Source organism: Hemicordylus capensis, chromosome 3 (assembly GCF_027244095.1).
Source record: "Hemicordylus capensis ecotype Gifberg chromosome 3, rHemCap1.1.pri, whole genome shotgun sequence".
Taxonomy (NCBI): Eukaryota; Metazoa; Chordata; class Lepidosauria; order Squamata; family Cordylidae; genus Hemicordylus; species Hemicordylus capensis.
The window spans coordinates 288,416,389-288,442,471 of NC_069659.1; the positions used below are offsets into that span (position 1 = coordinate 288,416,389).

Sequence of the window (26,083 nt, forward strand, 5' to 3'; positions counted from 1 at the left end):
TCACGGCACTCAACTCTCAGTCAGAAGCACCCCGTTCTTCATTTATCTTCATATGTCATGCAAGCTTCGGTATATGCCTGTTTTTGTAAGATCTGTTTTTGTTATATGCCTGATTTTATATAATGGCAATCTGCAATATCACAATAAAATTCTATTAATTCATATGTCAGGGATTCCTATTAAGTCACACTTCATTCCAATTTGACTCCCAGTCTTTCAGTAAAAGCACAGCCTAAAAGTTATGAACACAACTGAAGTATGCCTACTGAAAACCCTGTTGGTCAACTGTCTTGCAAAACCCGGATATTCTTGGCAAGATGCTTAACCATTCTTTGCTTTCTGAAAAGGAGACAATTCGATAGCACATGCGCTTGCAAAGTCTCTCTAAAACCATGTGTGTTTATTGAGCATTGCTAGACAAGAACTGATAAACTCTGAAAACCTCTGGTGGTAACAAGTGTCAGAGAAGTGCTGCCCCAAGGGCATCATAGTGGTGACAAATTCATAACAGCTGTCCAGTTAAGGCTGATTGCTTTGGGATATTGAAACTCTTTAAATAAAAATAAATAAATGGGTGCTTAGAGAGTTCATATTTTTATTCCTTTTTCCAGGAAACAGTTTGCCCCCCTCCTTTCCCAGAAGATTTAGTAATTATTATTATTTACATTTATGTACCGCCCCATCCAAAGGCTCCAGGCAGTGCACAGCAGTAAGCATTTGGGCAAGGTCCCTATTTTCCCTGTATCAGATCCATTTGCCATGAAGAGATTACTTCTCATCACCACTGATGGAGGTTAGATGAGAGCCTGGCTTGTGAGCCAAGGAGAAGATCCAGACTGGATTTACTGAATACAAATGCCACAACCTTATCACTCAGATGGTTCCCAAACTGCAGAATCCCCATCTTTCCAAGACACAAACCCTATTTGATCCATTATAAGCTCAGCTGCAAGAACAAGATTAAAAGGTCCCAGGGTTCCTCTAATGCATATCGGACTATTTCACAGCATCTACTTGTGACTCAAAAGGATTCTGTGGAAGTGATCAAAACCTCTTGCACCAACACATTTTTTTTCTCCGGTGGGAAGATTTGTGTTGATTTACTTTTCTTTTAATTTGTAGTTATATTTTGATTGTTATGCACATTTTTTCTTTTTGTTTGTAGTTTTTTTTTAAAAAATGACAAAAAGATGGACTATTGCTAAGAAGCAGGTTTTAGTTTTGTTTTGATGATGCATTCTTGCTCAGAGTGAAAGCCATGATAGGAGAGAAATGAAGATGCGTGAAAATGGCTCCCTCTCCTGGCCGCTTGAAACTTTCTCTCCATTTATGGTAGCAATTGCTAGACTGCTGTACAGCTTGTTTGCACATACTTAAAGAGGGATGGGAAATTCTCATGCTCTGGTAGAATCTGCACTCCCACTAGGCATGAGTTTGCCTACTTTGACCATGCTACAAAGGCAGACAAGGTCAGAGGACTGGAAACAACAACCCACTGAGAGGATGAAAGAGCAGGGACCACTCCTGCCTCTTCCTGGCTGAGGGTGAGTTACAAGCAGAGGATAGTTCTTGCCCCCTGGTCAATGGACCAAATAAAGATGATTGATTGATTGCCCTTACCAAGTACAAATGGGCTGATGCCACCAGCTAAAGGCAGGAACTGATACAGCCAGAGCAGATATGGATTGGAAATGGAACTCACTGAAATGGGATTTCAAAGGGAAACATCAAAAGGGGCAGACCCAATGCAACTGAACATATGAATCTGCCTTCTGCTATGAAAGAGCAAAGGAGAAATAGATTTGATCAAAAAATGTAAGATATAAAAATTACCTTGTAAACCACTAACAAATTTTTAAAATGCATTTTCCCCTTATTCTCATGTGATAGCTGGAACTTAATGGTGGGATGTAGTATCAAAAAATGCTCAAAACCTAACAGGTTTTGAACCTTCCCAGATGGGAAAAATATCATCCTCCAAATACTGCCTACAAGCTTTAATGTGTTTGACATAAGGATTAGCCTTGAGGATGTACTGTAGAATAGTCCATATACAAATATGGTTCAGAATGGTCCATATACAAATTTGCCAAATTGGCTGCAAATTTGCATCCCATTGCTATACCGCAAATTTGCCAATAACAACTCTGCATAAATTGTTTTTTTAAAAAAACCTTTTAAAGGCTATTTCAACTAGTATTTTTTTAAAAAAAGAGGTAGGAGATTCTTGGGAACTTGTGTCCTCTTGCTTAATGTTCTATCATTTCCAGTGCCTCCTCATAAGAACATAAGAACAGCCCTGCTGGATCAGGCCCAAGGCCCATCTAGTCCAGCATCCTGTTTCACACAGTGGCCCACCAGATGTCACTGGAAGCCACAGGCAGGAGTTGAGGGCATGCCCTTTCTCCTGCTGTTACTCCCCTGCAACTGGTACTCAGAGGCATCCTGCCTTTGAGGCTGAAGGTGGCCTGTAGCCCTTCGACTAGTAGCCGTTGATAGACCTCTCCTCCATGAAGTTATCCAAACCCCTCTTCAAGCCATCCAGTTGTTGGCTGTCACCACATCTTGTGGCAGAGAATTCCACAAGTTGATTATGCGTTGTGTGAAAAAGTACTTCCGTTTGTTGGTCCTAGATTTCCTGGCAATCAATTTCATGGGATGACCCCTGGTTCTAGTGTTACGTGAGAGGGAGAAGAATTTCTCTCTATCCACTTTCTCCACACCATGCATGATTTTATAGGCTGCTATCATGTCTCCCTGCAGTTGTCTTTTTTCTAAACTAAAACGCCCCAGGTGTTGTAGCCTTGCCTTATAAGAAATGTGATCTAAGCCCCTGATCATCTTGGTTGCCTTCTCCTGCACCTTTTCCAGTTCTACAATGTCCTTTTTCAGATGTGGTGACCAGAATTGTACGCAGTACTCCAGGTGTGGCCGCACCATAGTTTGTATAAGGGCATTATAATATTAGTTGTTTTATTTTCCATCCCCTTCCTAATTATCCCTAGCATGGAATTGGCCTTTTTCATGAGGGATGTTAGTATACAGGGAGAAAACACCTATAGTGATCATTTAAAAAAAACTGTGAAGGAGGTGTGTGATAGCTGCCCTTCTCCCAAGTAACCCTGCTACCACCACTCAGATTCTTCTCAGAGACCAATATAAGACCATGCTATTTGTGACAGAGTTTATTCTTTATATTTCCCACTCTGATATGTTGCTCTCCTACTTCTGGTGAAAGTGGGAGAGGAAAGAAAAAGTTCTAGCATCTTGGTAATGGTGAATTAACAGGTTTTATTTTACTTAAGCTTACTCAGTTGATGTTGCACAAGTTCTTATAAGTAATGGTTTCAGATTTCAAACATAAACTTACAACTTATAGCAGGGTTGATGTTTTTGAGATGTTCTACAGTTAAGGTTCCTTCTATGTGGCCTTCCTCTTTTTCGGCTAGGGTGTCTTGCTTGGTTACTTTGTGTAGTTTCAGACCTGCCTTCCAGCTGAGGACTCCTAGGTCTAGGGATGTGTTCGAAAAGGGATTTCCCCCATACCTCTAACAGGAAGTTCGGCAGTGCTCCCCCCAGCTGTGATCACGTGCTGGCGGGGAGTCTCCAAGCTGCCCTTCTGCAACGCCGGCATGCTCATGGCTTGCGCACATGTGCAGTGGCTGTGTGCATGCCTGCGTTCCGCAAGGACAGCTGGGAGACGCCCCACTGGTGCACAGTCATAGCTGGGGGGAGTGCTGCCGAACTTCCTGTGGCGTCGAGTGAGGGGGAACAGGTATGATCCTGCTCTCCTCCCTGTTAAAAGTGCGGGGTGTGGGCTGCGATTCATTGGCTGAATCACGTTTCGTGCACATCCCTACCCAGGTCTTTCCCTGGTAGAAAATGGGCTTTCCTTTAGAGTGCAGACCTGCCTCTGCCTAAAACCCACACTTCTCCCTTCCTCAGAGAAGTCCCTTTCTTATTCAAGCTTATTTTAGCTTTTTCCAAGACTCAAGCCTCACCCTCTCACGACCCTCATAGCTGACAACCAACGGACAACTAACTGCTTTCCCTCTGCCTAACAGTTTTTTCTTCTTTCATTCTAAACAGGGTTTCCCAAGCTGCCTGCAGGGGCCTCAAGGCTGCTGCCTCTCCCTGTCACTCCAACTCCTTCCACTTTTTACCTCCTACTTACATTGTATTACATTAATATTTAACACAGTCCCATAACAATAAGTTTTGAAGCACATATTTACAACTATAAACACACAAAACAGGAAAATGCCAAATGTTTCAGGGGGTAACTCAAGGTTTTTGATAAAGTTAAGGAAGTCTACACTATCTTTAAGGTAAGTGGGAAAGTTCAAAAGTGAATTTTAAAAAATGGAAATGGATTCAAGTATGAAGCTGCATCCCGAGGCAATAGGTCTGCCTGGAATCAAGCAGCTGGTTGTTAGTACCAAACTGAATTCTGAATTCTTTTTGTCCCTGGAGACAATGGTAAACCCCTCCCGTATTGTACCAAAGAAAACCACAGGGCTGTGTGGGCACCAGGAGTTGAAATCGACTTGACAGCACACTTGACCTTTACCTCCTTGAGAACCAACTCCTCAAATACCTTAATAAGTGGGTTGTTAGGTGTTATTATTTGTTTACCTTAATGAACAAGTTGTTAGTAGTTGCTATGACTTTTGAAGAAATTTTTGAACTGGGTTTAGATATGTTAACATTTATTGTATATTTTAATGGTCTTTTTTTCTTAGTATTACTCATTAGTTTGTTTGGATTTTTTGGCGGTTTCTGCCTTCTGTTGTGTCAGACCTTTGGTCCATCTAGCTCAGTACTGTCTGCATTGTCTGGCAGAACAAGCAGACTAGTGTTTCAAACAAGAGCCTTTCTCAGCTCTACCTGGAGATACTACATTGAGCCTGGAACCTCTGCATGCAAAGCATGTGGTCTATCACCGAGTCATTACAACCCCATCCTCAGGATGCCGGCCTGCATTCTTAGGTGCTAGTCACTGCTCTGACATCACCTGAATAGTTCAGGGTACTGGTGCCATGCTGCTCCCACACCATGATACATGGAGCATGTTGGACATGCATCCGTTTTTAGGCCAGTCAATTCATTCAAGGAAACAAAGGTTGGAAGAGAGAGGACCTGCTTTTGGATATACACAATATGTTGTTGGTAAGACTTTGGGCCAGTTTAGACAGTGGGACCATCATGTGGCTGCCACTTTACATTGCTTCACGTTCACCCATCAAGTGGCTCAGTCACATTTCTCCATATCACTGCATCTCTTTCTAGTTGCTGGCTGGTGGCCCCAATGCTCCCCATGTCCCAATGGTTCTGCCTTTGAGGTCAGGGTGGTTCTTTCTTCCTTACCTCCCTCCCCATATTTAGCTCTGGGTTCCCCCTCCTTTCCCTCATGGCTGCACTAGACTGTACAACTCCTTGATATACTTCTAAAATAACCATTCCTATGAGCCCACCAAGGGTCCTTTGACTCTTACCTGTGACGCCTTCCTTCTTCCCAAGGAGCCAGAACTCATCTATGACTGCCAACACTTCTATGACATCCCCCACAAACAGCGGCAGCTCCTCAGAGACACTGGGACAGAAATCGAAGACAGCCCGTACCACGGAGCCTGGCTCCATTGCTGGGATCTGCAAGGAAAGGATACAGAGTTAATATCGAGAAGAGTTACAGCAAGTCACAGATTGCAAGGGGCATGTATAGAGTAGCAGAGATAGCAAGTACACTAAACAACTCCAGAGATAGTCTCAAGGCTCTTGCCAGCCATTCTTTAGTGGGACGCAAGATTACAAACTGCGTAGTGCAATCTTTTGCATTCCAGCCCTGCACAACATTTTGCAACCCAAAATCCAGCATGTGAGCTCCATATTATTTTTGTTTCAGTCAATTCCAGTTTTTCTGGGCCACTCTGATTGGGCTGCTATCAGTTCTGCTGTTTCCCCACAGATCTCTGCCATGTGTCTCCTCCTTTCTGTGATTGGTCGTTGGTGACCCTAGTTCTATATAAACGTTTGCAGGGAAGTTATGAGGCTTTGCCTGAGTTACTATTTCCTATCTTATTGATTCCGTCCTAGCCGTCTTTTCTCCCTCAATTCTTCCTTGACGTTCTTTATATCTCAGTCCCTCTCCACTCCTTGCTCCGTGCCTTGCTTTCAAGGTTTGTACCTTGAAACCTCCAGTTGTCTCACTCGTCCATGCTCCATTTTTGACTTATCCCCTTTAAAGGACTGGATTGGATGGCAGTCTCCATATGCTATAATTACAGTAATAATTTCTGCTGGCATTGCTATATGTCTAGAAACCAACTATCTGGAGCAGATCTTTGGCACCAAATCTGACATCCATTCTACTAAGTTCTAGACCAGGGGTGGCCAACCTGGGGCTCTCCCACTGTTGTGGACACAACTCTCATCATTCCCAGCAGGGATACATAAACTGAGGCTTAGCTCACTAGCCAGCCATTATTTGTGGCTGCCAACAATCCCCTCTCTTCCCTCAGATCCTTTCCTGGCACAGAGGCAAAGGCCGTAGGAGAGAAGCAGGTCTCTGTCATTTGCACTTAGATATAGAGATGGACTCAGTGGGAGCCCTCTTCTACTGCTCATAAAGAATTCCTGCTGTTTCTTACCTTCTTAAAAATGGCAGTGGAAATTAGACCTCTGGTGAGGAGATCTTTTAGTAAGTAAAACTTTATTTCGGTCGTAGACCAGCAGTAAGGTGAGGAGATCTGTATGGTCTTGCTGCCAGAGGGCTGGGGGTGAATTGGCAAGTTGAGTTGGCAAGTTGAGATGGGGTGAGTTGGCATGTTGATTTGTAGATATCTGACTCCCAGCCTGCCCTAGACAGTTCTGACATAACATGTACTTGGGACTGTGATCCTACACTGCAGTCTGCTTCAGCACCTCCTCCCAGAGGGCTTTCCACCTCAGTAAATATTATCTGGCTGAGAAGATGGTTTTCTTTTTCTGCTAGAGAAGCTACATTGCAGGGAGAGGGACTTGATCTTTGTGGCTAGATAGCAGCTTTTCCCCAGACCCAAGTAATTCTGTACTTGTAAAAAACAGAAACTTTTTGTTAGCGTTATGAGGAGAGAAATGGCCATGTAATTGCTGCAGCAGGGAAACATCATATGCAGGCCAACCCATTCAGAAAACCGGAATAGCGCAGACCATGTATTAAATCCAGAAAGCCACAGTACTAGCAGAACTTCTTTGTTAAATGAATAATTGTATAAATGGGCTCTGAAGCAGATTTCTGCAGGAAATTGTCAATTGAGGAGCAAATAGCAGATGGCGGGTATGATTTTCAGCAAGAAAACTGACCAAGGGGGAAGACTCAGCCTCTCTCTGCCTTGTGGTTGTCTTCAGTATTGGGGGCTGCTGTGGCTGTTTTTAATGAAATAAGATACTTGGCTTGGAGAGCACCTTCATAGCATTTATTTGTATGTACATTAAACTTGATTCCAAGTACCAGCTGGGAGAAACAGCATGAAAAGTGGAGAGATGGGTGACCCCCCCACCCCAGATTGTCAACATCGTATGCAAACAGATCAGACATTGTTTTAGGCCAAGGATTTTCAACCAGGGGTACATGAACCCCTGGGGCACTTTGAAGGCTTGTAGGAGGTATGTGGAGGCCTCCTGACTCTCTAGCCTGCTGTGACATTGGCTCCTGATGAGAGGATTCATCACACCAGTGGAAACAACTAGTCCTCTCTGGGAGGGGGAGGAGTGTCAGGCAGCATCCCTCGCTCATTGATTATCAGCCAACATTTCCCTCACTGCTGAGCCTATCAGTCAGGCTGAGGGGGGGATGTGCTGAGCCTGAGCACACAGCCAGCCAGTCACAAAGAGAGGAGGAAGAGGAAGAGAAGGGCCAGGCCAGGCCATGAGTATGCTGTGAAGCCCTGGCCACCAGGGTCCAGAGTGTAGGAGAAGGAAGGAAGATGTAGCATACCGTTAGGGGTGGGTTTTGGCATGGGTTTTTCCTCTCCTTGTTCCGTGGCAGATTTACTTGGTTTGTATTTTATTTCTCAAAAACTCTTGAAAGGGTATACTTGTTTAAAAAGACTGAAAACTTCTGTTAGGTAATGGACTGCTGCTTCAAGCCCATCAGTAAAATATGCTCCCCCTGCGGGGAATTAAAAAAGCTCTACTGACGGAGCAGGCCTGGAGGGGAAGTTTCCAGATGCCCGGACTTTGGGTACTAGTGTTTGTTATATGGATGGAAGGGGCCTCTACTGCTGTAGCCATTCTGGCCCATTTCCCAAAACTCCAGAATCAGGCTGTGAGAAGAGAACTGAGGAAGAGGGGTCACGAGAAGGAGGAATTCCTGTCAGGAAGGAACAGCAAGATGGAGCGGAAGCTCAGCACTTCCCTGACGCAGAAAACTGGACTCTGGGCTGTCAAGGACCAACACGCTATGTGCAAATTATAACAGGTACCATCCTCGTGAAACTGACCATGTCAAAGGATGCTCCCATGCCGCCTGAAGAAGACCCACCTGGTCCAAGTAAGGTTGCCAACTTTTTTGCCAGCCCCTGCTCCTTCACGCTTCAGACAGCTTGAGCTACAGATATTCACAGGTGATAATGCTCATCTGCATGCTGTAAAACAGGGCTGCACAACTTTGGCCCTCAAGCTGTTGTTGGACTACAACCCCCATCATCCTCATCCCCACAGTGGCTGGAATAATGGGTGCTGTAGTCCAACAACAGTTGCAGGGCCAAAGTTGTGTAACCCTGCTGTAAAGCTTCACTTGCTGATTTCTGCAGACAAAACTGATGTTAAAAGCACAGGAGCAGCCAAGATGTTCTTTTCTGATCTGTTGGCAAAGCTAGACTTAGTACCTTCAGAAGACAGAAGCCCTATACCTGCTCCCTGTACTTCCTTTACCTAAATAAAATAATTTTTTTTTAAAAAACCCTGGGTGCTGGAGCTGGAAATCCCCTGCATCCAATATGATCTCCGTTGCTATCAATGCCAGAAATCAAAAGATATAAAGCATGTGCTTACATATGATATAGACTTGACAAAACAACACCATTGCCTTCTTCTCAGACAATGAATGGTACCGTATGCTGCAAGCCCCACTGCCCCGCAAATCCACCCCCCTCCCACACACAGGTGACAAACATGTTTCTGTGTCTAAGAGCAGAGTGTTCACCTACCAGTCCAGGATGCCAGCTATACTGTTTCCCTCCAAATCATCAGGTTTCTGTTTATCAAAGAGCATGCAAAGACCCATTGTACTGGATGGCTGTGAGTGAGTCATTGAAAGGGGTGGAGGAAACCTAGTTACAGCAATACATTTTGCTGATGGCACTGCTTCATTATCAGGAACAAGTCACCTCGTGGCAACAATGTGAAGCTTGTGCCCCTCAGAAACCCTGCCTCAGCATTTCCCAGCTTTTATGTAGCAGGCATGCCCAGAAAAATGCTACAGTTGCCCCTCAACTAGTAGCCCAATCTGCAGCATTATGTACATCAAGTTCTCCTATGTGCCTCTCTGGAGAGCATCAAATCAACATCAGAGTGTGAAGTCACTAAACAGAGTGACTTAAACAAGAAACCCAATAAAAAGTGGAAGGACTGTTGGCATATGAAAGAGTGACCAGGATATTAAACAGAAGCACTTAGAAATATAAAATCAGAGTTGCAAGGGGCCAAAGGCCACATGGTCTACCTCTCTATGAGACAGATTTCGCCATCCTTTCCACATGTGCAGAAGGACCTCATTATTACGTTATCTTGCTATGATGCTGCACGATCTTATGGTGGGAATTGCTAGCAGTGACTGGCTGAGCTGTAGTGATGTCATGGAATGTTCACAAACTATCTAATTGTTGAGGAAATGAAGTCCTGAACAATGTTTTATGTATTACATTTTTAGAGTGCCTTTCATCCCTACGTCCACAAGCCATTTTACAAATACTAAATAAATAATAAAATATCAGAGGGGGACATAACAACAATTAGTAAGTCTCCTCCTCCCCAGCAGTGATGATTCTAAGGGGGCCAGATGGGAGCAACTCTCTTCTAGGACTACTAGTGGTCACTGCTCTGCTCTTCCTCAGTGTACCTTCTCTTGGGAGCCCATGGCAAGTGCCAAGAAATAGCTCCTCATCCCAGAGATGATGATAGCGCTCCAATTCCCTCCCAGGTCACAGTCAACGTCTCCCAATTGTCAAGCCACACTGCAGTCACTTTCCTCCTAAGTGGCAATGCTTCTAAGTGGGGCAGATGAAAGAGGTAGCTGCCTAGAAGTGGTTACTACGAACCACAGTTGTTTCTTCCTGGTGCACTGCTTAATTTCCTGGCACTCAGTCTCTTTACCCTTTTTCCTCTGCAGCAGCAGGGATGCTCTTGGGGGACTAGATATTAGACACTCTCCCAAGGCAGTTGTATAGAATGGCTGGTATGTTCTCCACTCCCTTCTCCTGTGGCTAGAGATCTCTACTGTCCTGGGACAAGGCAGGGAAGAACAGAATGTTTGCAGACTCTCTAATTTCTGCGAGAAAAGTGAAAGGTCAATATGGCTGGGAACACCCTTATACAGGCCTAAGGAGAGCGGTGGCAGTCTGGAAACTGGAAAGAGGTCCCCGGAAGAAGGAAAACGAAGAGGGAAGGAAGCCCAGTGTAAGATGGCCAAAAGGAAGCAGAGTTGGCATTTGACTGAGAAACAGGAATTTGTGGGAAAGAGCAAAGGACTGAGGACAGTGACAAAAGAGGAATACATTTCTTTTAAGAAGGTGCTAGTGAGCGAGAAAGGGTGGTGGGAAAAAAACCTTATGGTGCCTATAAGGAGGAGAGATTGCACACTGCAGGTAGGAGAATGGAGGGAAGACAGGAGTTTGGGGCAGACATTGAGGCTGTTTACACAACCAAAGTGAGCTGGGCTGGGGGGCAAGGCAAGATCCTACCTGCCTCCCCCACAGACGATCGGAGTCTCCTCTGGGCTCCACCACTCATGTGCCCGTATGACCAGTATAGCGGCAGACTCCCAAAGTGTGACTGGAACAGGAAGTCCTCCCGTATCCCACAATGCACCGGGTGAGCAGCAGAGAGGCAGCCTGCAGCAGTGCTCCTCTCCCTGGCCTGGCTTTCTTTATTACTCTATGGCGACCACTCCCAGCAGCCATTTACAAGGTTGTAGTGCTCCAGGTGACCACAAAGTGAGGTAGGATGGGCTCTGTTTCCCTTCTACCTCACTTTTTACCTGGGTTTCCGATGTGAGATGCCCAGGTCTGGAGCAGCTGGGTTGGGAGGCCTCCTGGTGGCCCAGGTGACACAAGTTGCCTGGGTTAACTCTCTCCCACCCAGGTAGCTCGTGACATGAGAACGGGCTCAGAGACGTTCACCAGGAGTCAGACAAGTTCAGGGAAGTGGGACAAAGTATATACAGTAGGCTGTAGAGAAGGAGCTGGAGGAAACAATACATGGTAGGTGTGTATGGTCATGTCAACCCTCTAGGGAGCTTCTGTTATGGTTCTGCCTGTAAGATGCAGCAAGCTGTCTGAAGTGATCTGTCTGCTTAATAAAGAAGTAGTTGCTATGGAGTCATGCCCAGCGTGGTGTGTGGCCTCCAGATTTAACAGTAGAGGCATGAAGCTGTTCAAAGGAGAGTCTAAATAAAAAGGGGGGCTGGGGCAAAAGTTACCTCACATAGAATCTAGAGTTGGGGTGGGCATGGTGCTGTGTGCTATTAGCAGAATGGAAGTGGATAAGCAAGGAAAGTGTGGAGCTTCAGAGCTTCTGGGTTGCCAGATCCCTACTGAGCAAGCTCCCATACCTTTAAGAGAACTTTGTCCGATGGAGCTTCTCCCCATCAACATCACACTATGGCTTGGCAACTGCAGAAGGACAGAAAAAAGTCAAGAGGCAGTGGGGTGAGGGTGTCGAATTTCACATACTGATCAGAGCTAACCAGCCAAACACTGGCTGCAGGCATCTTGTCTAGCCCAGCAAAGGGGACAAGAGACCAGTTTCCCACAGGGTCTCATGTAGAAACAGAACTGGCCTCCAAAACATACAATTGTAGCATCCCTTTTACAGTTTCTCCAGTAGAGCCAGTCTTCAAAACCCACTGTTTCAGAGATAGCCTTCTTGAGAAGGAACCATAGCTGGTGTTACGGCCTCACACACCAGACGCTATTTGGGCTGCCACCTGCCTGCCTCAGCCTCGTCATCACATGTGCCTGCTGTTGCTAGTATTGTTTGGTTGTATTACTTTCCTGGGCTTCTTGTATTACTTTTGCAGCAGATGCATAATACACCCAGCACCCTGGGACTTGATTCTGCACACTTCCAACACAATCCCAGCATCTTGCAGCCAGAGAGAACTGGACTGAAACAGAAACTTCAGGCTCAAGTGAACTAAACATTCACTCAAATTCTAAACTCTGTGCGAAGAAACCACAGTAGAGTCTCACTATTTGCCCACCAACTTGCAAATGTCTGTGGGGCAATACTCTACAGGAATTCTCTGGGCATGCTTGGGAAAGAGCACAATGAGAACATTGGAGCAGAAGTACTGGAAGGAGTGTAAGCATTCATAAGAATGTGCCCACTTGAACCTGCAGCACAAATCACTGGAAGCCAGTGGTTGGGGAAAGGATACTGTATATGACACCACTTTTCAGTTATAGTCTGGGAACATCATCAAGCAACATCTCATTCAATGCAGATAAAGTCAGACTGGAATAAAAAGAAATGCAGGTAATATCAGAATGGATAAGAAGGAGAAAGTATTCCATATTCCACTGATATAAAATACTTCAGTTGCTGAGCAGCTGAGCAAAAAGAGAAGAAAGAGTAAAATTGGTACCTGACTACATCAACCATAAAATAAAAAAAAATAAAAAGGGGAAACACTCACTTTCAAAATCAGTTTACAGTTTCCTATTCTGATGCAAAACACTATTAATTACAGAAAGCCAATGACATTCCACAATGCATTACATCATATTCTTGAGTTGTGTCAGTACAAATGTACAGAGTCCATTACAACCATACAGTTTAATTTTTCATGGACAGTTAGAACCATAAAGAACAATACAGAACAAATGAAAACAATCTGCCATACACGTACCTCAATATCACCAGATGCAATGCAGGCCAGAACACTGTGCCAATGGTACGTTTGGACAGACCCACAAAAGCTACCTGACAGACTTAATAATGGGCTAGAAGTTCAAGAGAGTAATACCAAGGTACTTGCGCCCAGGTCTAGCGGGGCAGCACCTCATTTAAGGAGCTGTTGACCCAGCAAAGGCCAGCTCCAAATGGAGGGGTTATCGAAGTCACTAGGACCCCTGTCCCTTCCTGGGATCTCAGGTGGCCGCAATCTAAAGCTGGAATAAGAAGGAAATGCAGGTAAAATCAGAAGGCATAAGAAGGAGAAATTATTCCATATTCCACTGATATAAAATACTTCACCTACTAAGCAGCTGAGCAAAAGAAAGAAAGAGTAAAACTGGCACCCGACTACATCAACCATAAAGGATTAAAAAAATGAGGAAGCACTCACTTTCAAAATCAGTTTACACAGTTTCCTATTCTGATGCAAAACACTATTAATTACAGAAAGCCAATGACATTCCACAACACATTAAATAATATTCTTGAGTCGTGTCAGTACAAATGTACAGAGTCCATTTCAACCATACAGTTTAATTTTTCATGGACCTTTAGATAACACTACTACAAACACAACATTCATGAAGGAGGATAGTAATCATCACTCACCATACAGCAGAAACAGAAGAATTCCTCGCCCACCTTTCTCTCAGCACAGAAATCCTTTATATGCTAAACAATCTCAGCCCAATTTGCTCCGAAGGAGGATTAAGTGTAAGCTAATCATATGGTTCTGGCTGCCCAACCTGAACATTGCACTCGCCAAAATGATCAGTATTAACGTGCTGCAACACTGAGAAGCCAATAATGGAACCATGGTAAACAATACAGAACAAATGATAATAATCTGCTGCACACGTTCCTCAGTATCACCAGATGCAATGCAGGCCAGAACACTGTGCCAGTGGTACATTTGGACAGACCCACAAAAGCTACCTGACAGACTTAATGGGCTAGAAGTTCAAGAGAGTAACATCAAGGCACCTGGGCCCAGGTCTAGTGTGGCAGCACCTCATTTAAGGAGTTGTTGACCCAGCAAAGGCTAGCTCCAATTGGAGGGGTTATAGAAGTCACTAGGAGACCTGTCCCTTCCTGGGATCTCAGGTGGCCCCAATCTAAAGCTGGCACCTAAGCTGACCTCCCCTTCCTCCTGAAAAGACCCATTGAGTGGGAGGCCCTGCACAGCCAAGCAAGCACTTCACTGCCAGAGCAGGAGCTCAAGTCCTTATTAGGACTTGAGCTCCTGCTCTGGCAGTGAAGTGCTTGCTTGGCTGTGCAGGGTACTGCCTCGGCCTCTGGAGTCCCAAGGGTGATGATGGAAGGGGTTCTAGGTATAGAGCAGGAGCCCTGCCAGAGGGTGGGGGATGGAAGGGAGGGTACTGGGTCTCCTGGGATCTTCTGAGGGGCTGACAAGCTCTGGTTCCAGCTGCATACTCAGAGTCTGATGCATCTAGGGGGCTTTTGTTGGGTCACGTGGGGTCTCGGGGTGTGCCCCTCCTCTAAGAGGGCCTCCTCTGGGTCAGAGTCTGGGTGAGTCCTGATACAAGGACATCTGGAATGGTCATAACACAGGATAGGAACAGTATATGCAACACTGATAATTATATGAGTGCATTACATTGAGGAGCAGCAGTAAGGAAAGGTCACCACGAGAGCAGTGGATCAACCCATGACAGGTGTAATGGTTAGAATGTTGCATTAGGCCTGGGAAGACCCAGGTTCAAATCCCTGTTCAGCCATGCAACTCACTGGGTTACTCTGGGCCAGTCACTTATCTCTCAGGCTGACCTACCTCACAAGCTTGTTGTGGGAATAAACATAACCATGTACACCACTCCTTGGAGGAAGAGGGATATAAATTAAATTAAATTAAATTAAATTAAATTAAATTAAATAATGAAATATAACCTTTCTTAGGAGAGCTGTTATGCACAGGGAGAAACAGTTGGGGATCCAAACAAGGGAAAGAGGTTATATTTAGGAGTTGTTCCAAGTCCACTAAGAGGCATATAGTAGCATGCTTTCGTGCTCGCTTCAGCAGCACATATACTAAAACTGAAACGATGCAGAGAAGATTAGCATGGGCCCTGCACAAGGACGACACACAGGTTCATGACGTGTTCCATATTTGTGTTCAAATGGGGTGGGAAACCCAGGTTGCATGCTTCCCTAGAATTTCTGGGGATTCAGATCCATGACAGCAATGATGCTCTTCCACTAGCCGTCAGTCTCAGATATCCCAGATCCAGGAAGCACGGGCAGACAAGAGGCATCGCCTCCAAACTGCCATTCTCTTACAGCTAATCTGACTGGGCCAGAATGGGGGAAGGAGCACTGCCATGATCTTGCGGGGGGTGGGGGGGAGGAGCACACAAATGTTCATTCAGCTGGAGGTGTGTGGGTGTTGATGAGTAAAGAATGACCTGAAAGGAGTGGCGTGGGGGCAGAGGGGCTGAGATAATGCCAGAGCATTCCTCTAGTTACTATGGTCATGAGGACAACATGTGTTAAAGGGCAGCAAAGCCCTCCAGCTCCACATTACCTCCATAATCAAACACTATGAATGAAAAATACCAAGAGCGTGTGTGTGTCCACTGCAAACTCGGCTTTTCTGCCACAAGCCACCTCTAGTTCCAACAGTCTGTTTGCAGTAAAGTTGGCTAGAATCTGGGGCGGGGGTGGTTTCCTCATGCAGGATTAATTGCTGCCTTATGGAAATATCCATCTCCCGCAGGTTGGGTGGGCCATTTCAAGGGCTTGCTGATTCCATGACAAAGCATCGTCAGTGGGCTGCTGCCTCCTCTGGAACATCTGCTTGCCAATCCTTGCTCTCAACGTGCCTGCAGCAGGGAGGCAACCACCTCCCAGCTCCATCCAGGTTGCATCATTAGAGTATCCAGCCGCCTGCCCTGCACAGCAAACTGTTCCCAGATTTTGAGCCTCAAGCCTCCTCCCCCAGGCCAGCCAGAGCTGGGCCAAGTGTAACAGCCTTGCATGCAGCAGCAGGAGGCAACAATCCAGGGGGAAGCGTTTTCTCCCACCCACATGCTTGGTGTCAGGGATGAGTCACCAGCTCTGTCTGCTTGCCAGCACCACTCCCCTCTCTTACCTCAGGGAGATCCATCACCAAATAGAGATGGCAGAGGGAACAGAATTCTACCACAGCACTACATGGGTGGGGGTGGGCAGGGGGGCTGCTAGGTGACCAGAGTCCTCCCGTCTCTTAGCAGGCCTCCAAGAAGCAGGACCTTGTTGCCTTCAGATTCCCCAGTAGCCCAAGTGGCGCAGATCGCAGAAGATTTACTGCTTCTGTCACTCCTGCTGGAGAAATCCCAGCCACATGCTGCAGCATGCACGGAAATACAGCCAGCACAGTATATCTGCAGTGTGGGATGGCCAAGCCCATAGCCTGAGCACACAAGTTAAACAAAAGCTCTGGGAAGGAGCCAAGCATAACTAGGGCTGAACATGAGGCTGTTCAAATCACAGCTGGCAGTCTGTGTTCGGATTCAAATACAAGGCATCTGGCCTTGCTGTATTTGAATCCTAACAGGAGAAGAAAGGAAGAGGGGAAGGGGGGGAAGGGATGACTAGATGCACTACAGCCCGATCTGACAAGGTAGCTTTTACAGACAATCAGGGGCATAGCAAGGTTGGAGTGGGCCCAGAGTTAAGATTTTAAAGGGGAAAGGGGGGGAAGGGGGGAAGGCGGGGAAGCTGCCATATACTGAATCAGACCATTGGTCTATCTAGCTCAGTATTGTCTTCACAGACTGGCAGCGGCTTCTCCAAGGTTGCAGGCAGGAATCTCTCTCAGGAATTCTCTCTCTTGGAGAAGCCAGGGAGGGAACTTGAAACCTTCTGTTCTTCCCAGAGCAGTTCCATCCCCTGAGGGGAATATCTTGCAGTGCTCACACATCAAGTCTCCCATTCATATGCAACCAGGGCAGACTCTGCTTAGCTATGGGGAAAAGTCATGCTTGCTACCACAAGACCAGCTCTCCTCTCCTCATCAATTTCTCTAAGGTGTACCTGTCACTAATCCCATGTGTGGCAGCTCTCGCGAGAGTTCGCAAGCAAGCCGTTGGCAGTGGGAGAGGAAAGTGGTGGCAAAGGACAGGCGGGAAACAAAATGGCGGCAGGTGGCCAGGGTGGGTGGGAAATGGTGGTGGCAGCAGGCAGGGCAGGCGGGGAAAGAAATTGGTGGCGGCGGCAGGCAGAGGAAACTAGAGGCATAGATGCTCTGCGCCTGGCCCAGCTAGTTACTATTATTTATGTATAAAGCACTTACTTTAGCGGGAGCAGGCAATGGTGAACCCCTCCTGTATTCTACCAAAGAAAACCACAGGGTTCTGTGGGCACCAGGAGTTGAAATCGACTTGATGGCACATTTTACCTTACACTTACTTTATGGATGTGTCAGCAAGTACTGATGTAAACATGGCAAATGTGCCTGCCACATAGTGCCTGTCTGAGTTGCTACACACTGTACAAAGCAGGCTCTGCCTGCAGGCTTACAGTCCAATAGCTCAGAAATAATCCTCCATTATTATTTTCAAAGCTAAGCTAGACAAAACTACTTCCCTGTCCCCAAAAAGCTGACAAGAAGTCCACAGCAGCAGCACAGTTCATCTCCAGAAAGAGATTCATCCTCCAAGGCTACAAAATTCCAGATCCCAGCTGGAGACCGGATTCAAAAGAATCCAGGGCTGATGAAGCACCAAGGAATACCCCAAGCTGTACTGTAACAACCTAATTACTGCCCTTCTTTAGAAAGGGAGATTACAGAATAGGCAGCAGTTGGAATGGTTATCAGGCAAAAGAGAGATTTTAAGCGGGATTTGTTCACCGGCTCACTCAATGACCCACCTCTGAAAACCAGCCGGGCCTCTCACTTTACATCTTAATTAGACATGAGGGGCTGGGATCCAGGGCACAACCGATCTCCTGCAATTCTCCAAGCATCCTGTCAACATCCAAGAACAAAACAAGTGGAAAGCGATCCAAGCAACAAACAACAAGAGTTGCCAAGGAGACCTCCAACTTGGTCACCCTCTCCACTGCAGTTCCCAAGCTGGGCCAGAGATAAAACCATTTTATTCACAAGCTGTCTCAGAAAGCTGTAAGTTTTTCTTCTTCAATGTGGCCCATCTCTGAGGACATCTGCCCAATCACCAGCTGGAACAGCATTACTGGACAGAACTTCACAAACGCAACAGTGTCAGGTAAGAAAGGACTGCTTGTCACAGTCACTACCACGTACATCAAATGGGCTTCAAAGCCCATTTGAAGCCCATTTGAATGTGAATTTAGCCACCTATGCTCTAAATGTGACCCCAAATACTTTGAAGATCTCAATTCCTCACACACGTATTTGAGGCAAAGCCATAGAGCAGTCAGGACCTGTTGTATCATTGGCCAAAGTCAGCAGAAGGCAGGTCCTTGTATGCGCAAGGGTTAGGAACATAAGAACAGCCTTGCTGGATCAGGCGCAGGACCCATCTAGTCCAGCATCCTGTTTCGCACAGTGGCCAGCCAAAAGGTTCTCACACTTTGGTCCCCAGATCTTAACACCCATCATCCCCAACGGCTTTTGGGTATTGTGGCTGAGGATGATGGGAGTTGTAGTCCAACAACATCTGAAGTCCCAAATTGAGATAAAGGTAAAGTATACTGTCAAGTCAATTTTGACTCCTGGTGCCCACAGAGCCCTCTGGTTTTCTTTGGTAGAATACAGGAGCGGTTTACCATTGCCTCCTCCCACACAATACGAGATTATGTCTTTCAGCATCTTCCTATATCGCTGCTGCCCGATATAGGTGTTTCCCATAGTCTGGGAAACATACCAGCACGGATTCGAACCAGTAACCTTCTGCTTGTTAGTCAAGCATTCCCCCACTGCGCCACTTAAGGTGAGAACCCCTTTCTCTAATCCAAGAGTTCTCAAACTTGGGTCCCTTGATGTTGTTGGACTACAGCTACCACCATCCCATAAGGCCATTGTGGCATGGGATGATGGCAGTTGTAGTCCAAAAGCATTTGGGGACCTAAGTTTGAGAACCCCTGTCCTAAAGCATTAGCAAGGTTAATTGCTATTAGTTATTATTATTAATTATTAAGCAATTATCATATTAATTGCTGTGAGCCAGCGTGGTGTAGTGGTTAGAGTGCTGGACTAGGACCAGGGAGACCCGAGTTCAAATCCCCATTCAGCCATGAAACTAGCTGGGTGACTCTGGGCCAGTCACTTCTCTCTCAGCCTAACCTACTTCACAGGCCTGTTGTGAGGAGAAACCGAAGTATTATTATTATTAGTTTTACATTTATATCCTGCTCTGCCTCCAAGGAGCCTAGAGCAGTGTACTAAGTATGTTGTACACCACTCTGAGCTCCTTGGAGGAAGAGCGGGATATAAAATGTAAATAAATAAATAAATAAATAAATAAATAAATAAAATTAACTATCAATGGGCCAGATCATGGCCAATATTTTGTCTTCAATAATGGTCAGAACTGGGGATTTGAAGAAGTGCATAACAGCACACTGAATGCCTAGTAATATCAACAGAGAATCCCTCTACCCTGCAATTCATTCCTACCTCAAGCAGTCGGATGTTTAGAAACTCTTCTTCATGAGGCTGCATTTCTCTGACCCTCTTGGCTTTTGTTTTTAATTTTGTTTCACTTCCCTGAATTTGTCTAATCATCTTTTTAATCCAGTTTATACTATTTGCTACCAAATTGCAAAATCAGGGCCCGGGAAGAAGGGACAACAATGAATGAATACAACCCTTATATGGCCGAGCCCATCCCACTAACCTAGATAAGATGGTCAGAGAGGCACAGGCCTGGGAAACAGCAAGGGAAGACGCCTACTCCACAGCAGGGAGCCCTAAGCAGCGATTGAGTCTCCTGCGGGCAGAGAGACAATCTCCCCCCTCTTGGAAACAACAGCTTTGTGTTACCTTATACACAATGGTAATACAGGAAGTCCTCAACTTACAAACGTGTTGTGTTCCAACAGTTTGTTTGTAAGCATATTGTTCCCAAGAGAAATGAATTGTTTGTATGTGCAGGTTAGCATTTGTAAACTGGGGACTTGATTAATATGCTAAGCAGGGTCTGCCCTGGTTGTATTTGAATGGGAGATTACTGTGAGCACTCTGAGATAGTCCCCTCAGGGGATGGAGCCGCTCTGGGAAGAGCATCTAAGTTCCAAGTTCCCTCCCTGGCATCTCCAAGATAGAGCTGAGAGAGATTCCTGCCTGCAACCTTGGAGAAGCCACTGCCAGTCTGTGTAGACAATACTGAGCTAGATGGACCAATGGTCTGACCCTGTATATGGCAGCTTCCTATGTTCCATTGTGGCTGGGGATGATGGGAGTTGTAGACCAACAACATCTGGGAGCCCGCATTTGAGAACCCTTGTTCCAAGAGCCCTGAGGAAGGCTATCCCCAAAGGATGAAGCACTCCACACACTTGGGTCCTTTCCCCTCTCCACTTCTAAGCCCGCAGCTGAATGTTTGTTATTGGATACAGTTAGAGCACTTCCAACCACTTTATCCAACCACTCTGGGATAAAAGGCCTGCTGCTTTCCTTTTTAAAATCTGTGTATGGATTTTTTTCATAGGCCCAGGCGCTGGTGTGCCAATAGTAAAGCTGAGCATTCTGCCAAGGCAAACAACCCTACAGCAAAATGAGGGCAATATATTGACAGTGGTGGCTGGTGAGGATGGCCAAGAGTAACAGTTTACGCTGTGCATGTGCGACGGCCAGGAGAGTGCCATAGGCGGGGCAGCTGCTGTGCAGGATGGGTATTATGGGAGCTGTAGTCCAACAATATCTGAGGATCCAAGTTTGAGAACCCCAGCTGTAGCATACCTGCCAACATGTCCCTATTTTCCCATTCAAGTGAGCAAGAGACCACAGCTAACACAGCAGAGAGAAACATTTTAAAGTGGCGATTCTCATATTTAGCAGGGGGTGAGCAACTGGTCCCATCCAACCCCAGCACAGCATCCCTCCAGTGGCTGTTGCTAGTATCTGCCTTATCTTTCTTTTTAGATTGTGAGTCCTTTGGGGATAGGGGACCATCTTATTTATGTATTGTTTATTTTCCTATATAAACCACTTTGGGAACTTTGGTTGAAGAGCGGTATATATATATATATTTGTAGTACAGTAGTAGTAGTAGTAGTAGGTATGCTGTAATAGATTCCTGCACAGAGCAGGGGGTTGGATTAGAAAACTTCCTGCAAGCTCTAACATTCTGTGATTTAATTGGCCATTGGCATCAGGGTTTCTAAGCCTGCCCAGAGCTATCAGATATTCTCAAGTATAAATTATATATTCCTATACCATCAGCAAGCATCTGCCTTTTAAAAGACATGTCAGACTCATTCCAGGGTGTTCCCAGGTGATACCAAACAAGTAAAACCACAGGAAACCACTGATTATAGCAAGGGCAAGGAACTGCCAAGCTCAATATAGATCGGATCTTGGCATCTATGCCATCTGTTCTACACAGTTCTATGGCAGACTCCTCTCATATTACATTACAATAGCTGCATTTAAAAAATCACACTGTTGGGAAAGCTCAGTGGTATAATTAGCACCAGGTCTGAGCTGAAATTTAGAGAAGGAACATCTGATACAGGAGGACAGGCCTGAACGTCTGAATGACAGAATTTGGTTTGGATTTGCTCATGTGTTTGCAGACTCTTCTCTAGTGTTGAATGGTTAAAATTCCTTTATCAAGGTGTTGCTGGTATATAAAACCAGGTTTGATTAATTAAAAAAATTAAATTAATTAAAAAAACACAGATTTCTAATTTTTTTAAACTGGATTTTAATTTAGACAGAAACAATTCTTAACAAAATACCTAGGTCAAAGATAACTTCCAATTATAGTCTATGAACATTAAATAAGATGATATAATGGTGATGATATACACATTCTCCCTTGTTCATAGAACAAAATTTTAAAGACCTCTTTTAATGTGTAAATAAAAACAAATAAAACCAAGATCTTACAAACTTGAGCAAACAAGTTTCAGTGCTAAAACATCATTGTCAATGCTCTGTCTCAAACAGTTGACTCAAACATATGAATCAGAAATTTTTCCCAGTCTTACCAGAGACCCTTTATTTGGAGTTATTGGGAGTCAAATGAAGAGCTTCAAATACACAAAGCAATAGTCATGCCTTTGCACTTACAAGTATCTTTGCTGCTGAAATCTGAAGGCAATGGAGAGACATGGCAAACCAGATCCTAGGGGCATGCTTACTATACATCGACTTGACGGCACACTTTACCTTTACTGGATTCAGACTGGAGACCCTCACGTTCACATCATTGCTCTGCAAAGTACAGTGGGTGGTCTTTGACCAGCTGCTACTATATTATTATTATTATTATTATTATTAATAATTCGATTTCTATACTGCCCTTCCAAAAATGGCTCAGGGCAGTTTACACAGAGAAATAATAAATAAATAAGATGGATCCCTGTCCCCAAAGGGCTTACAATCTAAAAAAGAAACATAAGATAGACACCAGCAACAGTCACTGGAGGGATGCTGTGCTGGGGATGGATAGGGCCAGTTACTCTCCCCCTGCTAAATAAAGAGAATCATCACGGTAAAAGGTGCCTCTGCCCAGTTAGCAGGGGATTACAATGTTACATGTTATCCTGCCATTCATCCATCATGGTAGTTCTCAGCCTAATCTTTCCCACTGGTTTGTGGTTAATTGAAATAAATATTCTATACATTGAAAAATGCCATAGACATAATGGATAATAGCAATATTGGTACATTAATGAAATGAGTGAAGACATGGAATTCAGAAAAGGGAAATATAAAACATGCTACATCAGGAACTAGTACAAAACAAAGGGATACCTCACTTAAACAGGTCCAGAAGAGCTCCTCTATCATAATTTTATTTGTGTATTTATTTAAGAGAGTGCCTTCTCTGTCATGAACCCCACTGCTTACTGAGATCATCTGGGGAGGTCCAGTTATGGTTGCCACCAGCTCATCTAGTGGCAACTTGGGGCTGGCCTTCTCTGTGGCTGCCCCAAGGCTTTGGAATGTGATCCATGTCAATATAAAAGCTTCGTCATCTCTGGCTGTCTTCAAAAGATTGCTCAAGACACACCTGTTTTCTCAGGCCTTTTGTTAAATCTATTTTTAACATTGTTTTAACTGTTTTTATTGTGTTTTATTTTATTGTTTTAAATGGCTGTATATTGCCTTGGGATGAATGAATGGATGCAGGCAAAAATCATGTTTAACAGCTGAAGGGCTCTGGTGATGAGGGAAATGGATAGCGAAATCACAGCTGGGATAAAGGACAGTGACATTTGTCTGAAGATAAGGAAGAGACATTGCCTCAAGGCTAGTACCTAATGAGGCACTAAGTTTCATAATTAAAACGTGAGTGGTAATGGGTACAGGTCATATCATGAAATACAAACTACACAAATCTTAGATGCCATTCTTAGGTATAAATCACACAAAACTAACTGGTCTGGACACATCTTTAGAAACAGCACTGATGAAAACGATATATGAAATTATCCATGATTACCATCAGAACATGAATCGACAATGTCACTTTGGGTGCAGGCCACTGCTCGTTTTAGAGTACATCATCAGCAAAAGCACAGTCACCAAGACATACGAAAGAGCTGCACTGCTGTTCTTCTCAGCACTGATGAGGTCTGCCCCTGTAGACTTAACAGCTGCTCTTGACAGCCAGTCCATATGGCAGAAATGCCCCCAAGCTCTTAGGAAACAGCTTGAGCCAAGTAAGGCAAACAACAGCTAAAGCTGCACGCAAACACACAAACAAGGGCCTGAACAAGGCTGCACCATTCATGTCATAAATGTTTCAGCTTCACAAAAGGAAACCTGTCCCCACAAAAGGGCTCAGCAAAGCTTGGGGATGAGGCCTACCTCTGCTTGTAACTCTAAGGAGTACTCCTCCAAGTGTCAAAATGTCTTTTATTCCTAACTGCATTCACAGCACCACTTACGTTTGAGAAACCCAGAATTCAGTCTTCTAACATCCTAGCTCGGACTGGCCCACAGGGCAACAGGGTATATTCCCAGTGCGCCCCATCCGTGGGGCGCCCCTGCACCCCGCCACACTCGGCAGCAGTGAATACTCCCACCCTTAATGACCCATTCTGCTCAAAACCCGGCGCCCTCCCCACATACATTCCACCCCCCTCTCAGTGCCCCCAGTCCGGCCCCGCCTATGTGCTGTCATTAGCCCTGATAGGCAAGGATGTTTGGGCCACTGAATGAGAAACTACCTGGCCCTAGGAACTACCACCTTCCCTCACACGTTTGCCAGTGAATTCACATGCAAGAATGAAAGAGTGCTAAAAGGAATGAAAACTCAGGGCTGATTCAGGTGGTCAACTTCTTACATGTGGTCACACAAAATTCATATATCAGTAGTAACATAACATGAGATGGTTGTACACAAAGAAACTGACATATGAGTAGGATCATCATCACACATTACAATCTATACAAGAGAACCCCGCAGTTTTCCATGCAATAAACTGGTAATGCACTATACAGTTTTTAGTGCAGATATATAACTCTCACAGACGCACACAGCCACACACCCAGCAACTCCAAGGTGCAGTTAAGTGATCACTGTACTAATTTAAAAGTCAGTGGAACATGCCAGACATTCATTTAGATTTGCTGTTCTATACTGCATATACCATGAGTGTTGAAGTACAATCTGGAAAAACATGAATCTAGATCTGAACGTCACCAGAGACCAAATAGATAGCCTTGGACAAATCTCTAGTTATAAGCCTTGGATGCCTGAGCTTTAAAAGCGAGAATAAAAACAATCTACTTCACAAGACTCAATTGGGATGGAAAAAAAATGTTACCAGTCTTGAGAGAGAGAGAGAAAAGGCTATAAAATAAAAACAATCAAATAATATTCAACAGGGACTTGCATTATAGTTTAGTGACTCTACTAAATGTATATACTGTGAATGTATATACTGTGATTTCAATACTGTGAATGTATTGTGTGTTTTCATGAGGATCCCAGTAACTGGCAAATTGGCTACAAGCATTTGCTATGTAAACCTGTTATAGAGAGCTGAAGTTAGACATGGCTTGCCAGAGTGCATTTTTACAGTAAACACATGATAAAACCAACACACACAACACTGTCTCATATGTTATACAGCTCGCACCAAAGCATATGGGTTCACTGCTTCTTTGAAACACCCATCAGTAGCTTAAGGCAGCAGGACTGCAAAAAAATACCAATATTTCTCCACCACTATGGGAACATTGCAACTGTAGCTGGGGCTGGCTTTGCACGCTCACGTTGTACCACAGCTTCAAAATCACATCAATTTTGAAGTGATTTTATTTATTGATTGCATTTATATGCCACACTTCTATATTAAAATATGCTCAATTTAAAATAATTGCAAACAACAACAAAGTCTACAGCCAGGAAGACAGCATGAACAGCAGGCATTCCAGCAGTGAGTCTAGCCAGCAACAAGTAACAGAAAGAGGAAAGAGACACAAGGAGGGCATCATATTGTCATTATGAAGTACACTGCCTAGAGAATGGAAGAAAGAAAGCACATGGCCTCAAGCAAGCACATATGATATACCTGAGGTTCGGAGGGGTGGGAAGTCAAGTGAAGAGCATATTGCAGTTTCAGGCAGGAGCAGAATTCTTTATTTACTGAAAAGTTTAGCTCACCCCATCCCAAAGGTTCAGGATGGACAATAAGTCTGAGGAAAAAACACAGGTATACAAAACAGCCAATTAAAATCGGAGAAGAATTTTGGAAATGACAAAAGTCCTAATATTCTTTAAACATATTTCCCCTACCATGACAGATCGCTGTGACAGATTCTGCC

At 44.8% G+C, this 26,083-nt stretch overlaps 1 protein-coding gene and 1 non-coding gene across 5 annotated transcripts in view; one reads left to right on the top strand and one right to left on the bottom strand.

The window, feature by feature from the left end:
* The window catches only part of DNMBP (dynamin binding protein), a 65,540-nt gene that overhangs the window by 38,253 nt on the left and 1,204 nt on the right, over positions 1–26,083 (bottom strand). The window contains exons 1-3 of one of the 4 annotated variants that reach the window (XM_053309796.1): positions 25,831–25,907; positions 11,810–11,870; positions 5,496–5,649 (exon numbers count right to left, since the gene is read on the bottom strand). In XM_053309796.1, the coding sequence (XP_053165771.1) occupies positions 5,496–5,640 (145 nt within the window). In that variant the 5' untranslated portion in view covers positions 5,641–5,649; positions 11,810–11,870; positions 25,831–25,907. Of the gene's footprint in view, positions 1–5,495; positions 5,650–9,188; positions 9,295–11,809; positions 11,871–25,830; positions 25,955–26,083 lie in introns of those variants that run through there. The other 3 variants (XM_053309799.1, XM_053309798.1, XM_053309795.1) reach the window with 3 other exon arrangements.
* Positions 15,181–15,287, top strand: LOC128352649 (U6 spliceosomal RNA). Its single transcript, XR_008320550.1, has one exon. It is a non-coding gene; the product is annotated as a U6 spliceosomal RNA (small nuclear RNA).